The sequence below is a fragment of the Phoca vitulina genome, unplaced genomic scaffold (assembly GCF_004348235.1).
Source record: "Phoca vitulina isolate PV1807 unplaced genomic scaffold, GSC_HSeal_1.0 scaffold52, whole genome shotgun sequence".
Lineage (NCBI taxonomy): Eukaryota > Metazoa > Chordata > Mammalia > Carnivora > Phocidae > Phoca > Phoca vitulina.
In genome coordinates this window covers 6873013-6878982 of record NW_022589755.1, presented here as the reverse complement: position 1 = coordinate 6878982, position 5970 = coordinate 6873013, and the positions used below count along the sequence as shown (strand labels likewise).

Here is a 5970-nt window from a genome sequence, read left to right as displayed (position 1 = left end):
GCTCCCGTCTTGACTGATTTATTTGTCAGGACCTTAGGAAAACCGACCTCCTCAAGAACCCGGGAGGCCAGACCATTCCTCCCTCAGACCCGAGTCCAAGTCTGCAGTCCCCACCCGCGCCTTCCCTGGTGCCCCGAGAATCCAGCCCCCACGCCTGACAATGAGGTTTCGGGGAGCATGTTTATTCATAACGCAATTCAATAAATACGGCTCGTGGAAATGGGTTGGAGGGCCAGGGAGGTGCGTCTGCGCCGCAGCCGCACCGCTGGGTCAGGGTTCTGGAGTTTCCAGCATGTCCGCCAGGGCTCTGGAGAGGACGCAGAGGTTAGACAGCCCAAGTGCCCAAAGCTCACCCCAGGCGCTTAGATGGAGATGTTAACCTGCCCATTTTACCGACAGGGGAATGGAGTTCCAGGGTCGTCCAATCACTCAGCGGGACCTCGCCTCTCTAAGGGCCCTTAAACTGCCCCCCTCCACACACTTACTGGTACAGGGAGGAGGAGAAATAGTCGACGTAGCTTCCTGTGGGAGAAAAGATAAGAAGAGGCTTGAGCGGTACACCACAGGCGAAATTAGGGGGCCACTGATTCACCGAATCCGGAATCAGAACTAGCTCCGCCCCCCTTTTTCTTAATTCCTTCTACTGGGACTCCTTTCAAGGTCCAGCGCCTCTCTCCTTGCTCCTGGTGTTCCCATTCTCCAGAAGCCCCTTTTCTTCCAGTTCTACCTGCTTTGGCCCCGCCCGTTCGTTTCTAGACCCACCCTTCAACCTTCCACCCCTTGCCTACTAAGTAGGCTTCAGCATCTAGCCCCACCCCTCCCTAGGTCCAGGCCCCGCCTCTCCGCGCGTGCCCCGCCCCACCCGCAGACTCCCAGCCTTGGCCACGCCTCCGCGCCTAGCCACGCCCCACAACCTGCCGGGCCCGCCTGTCGGATTTGGCTCCGCCTCCACGGAGTTTGCCTGGCTGGGCTCCGCCCACGCTCACCTGGAGTGCAGACAGTTTCGCAGACCAGCGGGCAGAGGTAGCAGAACTGGCAGTGCTGGGGGCGGGGATGGGGAGAGAACTATAAGACATGGTCGGGGCGGAGCCGGGATGGGGGCGGGTGCCGGACGGGGGCCCGAGTGGTAGGTTAAGGTCAGAGGCGGGATCGAGTGTGGAGTCAAGGCTGCACCAGGGATGGAGGGTTGGGTCAGTCTGAGGGCAGAGGCCAGGATTTGGGACTGTGGGTGCCCAGAGGGCCCCCGGCCATCCTGGGGCCTGGTGGAACCTGGGTCCGGGGAAAGTGTCACCTGGCACTGGTCGCAGTGCTCCCCCATGTTCTCCTCGTCGCAGTGACAGTTCTCACATTCAGTGCATCTCTGGGAAGGGGAGGATTCTGGTTTGCGGACACGGTTTGGGAGCCACCCGCCAGTCCTCCACCCTGCCCCCTGGACATTTTCCCCAACTCCCGACGCTCACTACCTCCCACACTGAGCTCAGCAGCTTCCCCCTCGTTCCCCTCTTGCAAGGTGACACCACATCCCCCTGTCACTGTGGGCTGGGCCTGTGGGTGTTCTCTTCATGCCTTGTCCCTATTCTCCCTCCCCACAGCCTACCAGGCCCCAGCCCCATTCCACCTGCCCCCTCTGCCGGACCCTCCCCTCCATCCCCATATCTGCAGGTACAGCTCAGGCCTCACTCCCTCCTGGACCATTGCCCCAGCCTCCTCCCCAGCTTCCTGGCCTCCAGTCGGCCCCCTACATGGCCCCGGAAGTGCCTCTCTTCACCTGGCACTGCCCCTGCCCCTCCTTTGCTCAGAGCTGTCCCCAGGCACCTTAGAGCCCCAGGACAAATTCCAGGGACAGCCTGGAGGATGGACCTGGGCTGGGCACTCACATTGCAGAAAGAGCAGTAGCCACACAGGGACCCAGGCTGGTAGTTCCCGTACTCCTGGGCACCCTGCGGATCTGTGGGGACAGGAGAGCAGCAGTGAAGCAGGCTGACTCCACTCCTCCCTGCCCCCACCTGGCCAGATCACTTACCTGTGTCCTCGCCACTCTGCTCCTCACTGGAGCCACCTCCAGCCACCTCCCTCCTGGCCAGTGGGTTAGGGATGATGGTGAAGGGGAGCTCCTCTTCCTCCAGCCCCTCCTCCTCCTCCTCTTCCCCCTCCTGGTGGTCTTGGCTCAGTGGGGCATGAACCTCAGCCCTCCCTTCCCTCTTCTCTTCCTCCTCTTCTCCCTCCTCCTCCTCGTGGCTCACGCTGAGGCCGTGACCTTCATCGTCATCTTCTTCATCCTTCTGGTCCAGGCTGCCATGGTGGGTGCCTTCTTCTCCCCGTTCTGAACTTTCATCATCTTCCTCATGGGAGCTCTGGTCCTCCTCCTTCTCCTCTTCCTCCTCAGAATCTCTCTCCCTCAAATGGCTTCTGTCCTTGACCCCCATGTGTTCTGGCGGCTGGTGGCTAATCTCATCTTCCAGGGACCCTCTGTGGCCAGTCCCTTCATCTTGGTGGCCTTGTTGCCTGTGGCTGGGAGCCTGGTGGCCAAGCTTGTCAGAGATGTCCTCATCTTCATCCTTGGGGCCTCCATGGTGGTGATGGTCAGGGACTGCTGACTTATATTCATCTGGAAAGTCCTCCTCCTCAGTGCTCTTGGGGCCTGGGTGTTGGGAGCTTGCAACATGGTGGCTGAACTTGACTGTGATCTCCTCTTCCTCTTCGTCCTCATCTCCAAGGCTATGAGTATGTCTGGGAATCTGGTGCCAGTGTTCGGTGGACACATCTTCATCCTCATCTTCTTCGTCTCCATAGCCTAGGTGTCCGTGACTGGGGATATGATGATGGTGTTCATCTGATACATCTTCATCCTCTTCCCTCCCATGGCCTTGGTGCCTGTGGACCTGGTGTCCATACTCAGTGAACATATCCTCTTCCTCATCTTCTCTGTGGCCTCGGTGTTCAGGACTGGGGATATGATGATGGTGTTCATCTGAGACGTCCTCATCCTCTTCTTTCCCGTGGCCTTGGTGCCTGTGGGCGTGGTGTCCATACTCAGTGGAGACAACATCATCATCATCATCATCACCTTCTTCTTCTCTGTGGCCTTGGTGTCCATGACTGGGGGCATGATGGGGATATCCATCTGAGGCATCTTCATCCTCTTCCCTCCCGTGGCCTTGGTGCCTGTGGGCGTGGTGTCCATACTCACTGGAGACAACATCATCATCATCATCACCATCACCTTCTTCTTCTCCATGGCCTTGGTGTCCGTGGCTGGGGACATGATGTGGATATTCATCTGAGTCATCTTCATCCTCTTCCCTCCCGTGGCCTTGGTGCCTGTGGGCCTGGTGTCCATATTCTGTGGAGACCACCCCTTCCTCTTCATCTTCATCGTCCTCTTCTCCATGGCCTCCATGCACATGCCTGATGCTATGATGGCGATACTTGCTGGACTCAACTTCATCCTCATCCCCGTCCTGATGGCTGTGGCTTCTGTGGCTGGGGAAGTGGTGCCCGTGCTTGTCTGAATCATCCACATCTTCGTTCCCATGGCCTCTGGGCCCACGGGCCTGCCGAGCATGCTCTGTGAAGACTTCTCCATCAGGGATATTCTCTTCTCTGACCTCGTGGTCTTGGTACCTGTGGTCTCGGAGCCCATGACTGTATTCCCTGGAGACATCCTCATTCTCATCTCTGTGGCCTCGGTGGCTGTGCCTGGGGTGGCCAAACTCGCCTGGCACATCCTCTGAGGGCCCCACGACTCCTGCATTGTTGTTCCAGTTGCTGGGGCCCGGCCCGGCCCCTCTCAGCTGCTGGGTCATGGCGGGGGGGAGGAGCAGGCTGACCATGGCAGCCCAGAGGAGAGAAGTGTGCAGCCATGGCCCACGGTGGCCCATGGGGACGGACAGGCAGCAGAGCTTCTCCCAGGGCCAGCTCCAGCCGGATGAGTGTTGGGGTCCTTGCCCCTTTTTGGGTCCTTCTGGTTCTTTCTGCCTGTGTCGTTCCCTTGCCGTGCTCCCCGCTGCCTCTGCCTGGCTGCCTTTCTCCAGCCCTCACTGCCTGACACCCCTCAGAGGCAGTCTCAGGAGCCCCCTCACCCCCCTCTGGCCCTCCCTCCCCACCTCCCAGCCAATAGGGTCTCTCTCCTCCCCTCTCTGCGGCTAAATTTACTTTCAGCCCTGAGTTATTCTGGGTCAGTCCCCGCCTGCCCCTCCCCTCCTGTTCCTCCTCCTCCCAGCTGGGGAAGGGGTAGGTGAAGGGATCTCAACTTGGCCAGGAGTGGGGGCCAAGGACTGGACTTGGTATTGCCAACAAGTTCATGTTTGGCAGCTGCAAAGATAATGGCTAGACTTTTAGTGGGCCAAGCTGGGGGGAGCCTAAGGCAACTGTGGGGGCCGGAGGGACCCATCCGGGAGGAGAGACCCCTGCCATGGAAGGATTGGGGACTGGATTCTGGGGAGTTTCTCCCCAGAAGGGGAGCGTTTGCTGAGAGTGGATGACAGTATGGAGGCCCTGGACAGGGGTGGAAGGAACTCGCTCCAGCACATGCACCTATGACCTCCTGTCCCTGAACTCGGAGCCAAGGGCAGAAGACCAGGCCAGGCCAGGGCTATAAATACAGCGAGGGGGGTGGGGGCTCAGGTTACCCAGCTAGGCCGCAGCTGTCCCTGTCAGAGCTGCAGGAGACACGTGACCCTGCCTGTCTGTGGGTCACTGTCTCCCACTCCTCACCCTGTCACTATCGCCCTGGCCCTTTGGGTCCCCAGCCCTCTTTATGGGTGTCCGTCTCTCATTTCTGTCACCCACTGTTCCCCAACCACAGGATTCTACTATCTTCCTGTCACTCTGAGCATCTGCTCTCCACCCAATTCTTTCTCTCTCTCTCTCTCTCTCTCTGAGTCAGTGTACCCCCTGAATCTCTGTTCACCCCCTTTCTGATTCTCTGCCCCCTACTTAAGTTTTTGTGCCAACCCTCCCCCCTCCAATGGATTAATGTACCTCTCCCTATCTCTGGCATTCCATCTTGGGTCTCTGTCCGCCTCTCTCTGGATCTCTGTTTCTTTCTCTCTCTGGTCTCTGACTTCCCGTTTCTGGGTCCTGTCCCCCTCTCTCCGGTTCCTTGTCCCTTTCCCAGTCTCTTGTCCATCCTTCTCTGGATCTCTGTCCCCTCTCTCTGGATTTGTCTCTTTCTGGTCTCTGACACCGCTTTTCTTGGTTTCTGTCCCCCCCTTCTCTGAATCTCTGTCTCCCCCTTCTCTGGATCTCGGTCCCCCTCTGGGTCTCCGTCTGGCCGTCCCGTCTGGCCCTTTGCCCCGCCTCTCGCTCTACGCATCCGCAAGACTCCCCGCCCCCCAGGCCTTGCCCCGCCCCGGCTGGGAAGTGGCGGATCCGGTTTGTCCTGGGCGGGTCTGGAAGCGGGGTTGGTGGAGGGAATGTAGGCGGCCGGGTAGGTTGCGGAGGCTGCTGCAGCATGGTGGGTCCGGAGAAGGAGCAGGTACAGCGGCCGGACTCCCGGGCTTGGCCTCTGGTTCCCAGAGAGGAGGGTGCTGGAGACCCAGATTCTTGGTTCAGATGAAGGAAGGGGTCGGGGTGGGGGGTCCCGGAGGTTGGGGGTCTCCGGACTCCTGGGTCCTTGGGGACAGATAGGAGGGGGGCTAGGGGAGTCCTGAGGCTGGGGGAGGAAGGCGCTGGGGTCCCGGACTCCTGGGTCCGGGGAAGGGTGCGGGGTGGCTGCCTCCGTGTCCGATAGGACTGAGCTGGAGCCCTCCCACCCCTTGTTCCCGTCCTCAGAGCTGGATCCCCAAGATCTTCAAGAAGAAGACGTGCACGACATTCATCGTTGACCCCACAGATGCGGGGTGAGGAGTTCGCCCCTGGGATCCACCCCGGAGCGTCCCCAGAGCGTCCCCGGCCCGCTGACCCCGCCCCCCTCCGTCCGGTCCCCAAGGACCCAGGAGTCCGGGACCCCAGCGCCTTCCTCCCCCA

The 5970-nt window shown here is 60.0% G+C and overlaps 2 protein-coding genes across 4 annotated transcripts in view; one reads left to right on the top strand and one right to left on the bottom strand.

Moving 5' to 3' along the window:
• Nucleotides 1-100: 100 nt before the first annotated feature.
• Nucleotides 101-4038, bottom strand: HRC (histidine rich calcium binding protein). Its single transcript, XM_032388332.1, has 6 exons — nt 2024-4038; nt 1878-1948; nt 1292-1360; nt 987-1041; nt 486-522; nt 101-307 (listed from the first exon to the last, which is right to left on the bottom strand). The coding sequence occupies exons 1-6, from the start codon at nt 3879-3881 to the stop codon at nt 271-273; spliced, it is 2127 nt and encodes a 708-aa protein (XP_032244223.1). The 5' UTR covers nt 3882-4038; the 3' UTR covers nt 101-270.
• A 1356-nt stretch (nt 4039-5394) lies between these two features.
• The window catches only part of TRPM4 (transient receptor potential cation channel subfamily M member 4), a 36455-nt gene continuing 35879 nt past the window's right edge, over nt 5395-5970 (top strand). For 2 of the 3 annotated variants that reach the window (XR_004297538.1, XM_032388413.1), the window contains exons 1-2: nt 5395-5479; nt 5776-5843. Coding sequence is in view for 2 of the 3 variants with exons in the window: in XM_032388413.1 (XP_032244304.1) it covers nt 5456-5479; nt 5776-5843 (92 nt within the window). In the remaining variant the exon portion in view is untranslated. The remainder of the gene's footprint in view (nt 5480-5775; nt 5844-5970) is intronic. The other variant, XM_032388414.1, reaches the window with a different exon arrangement.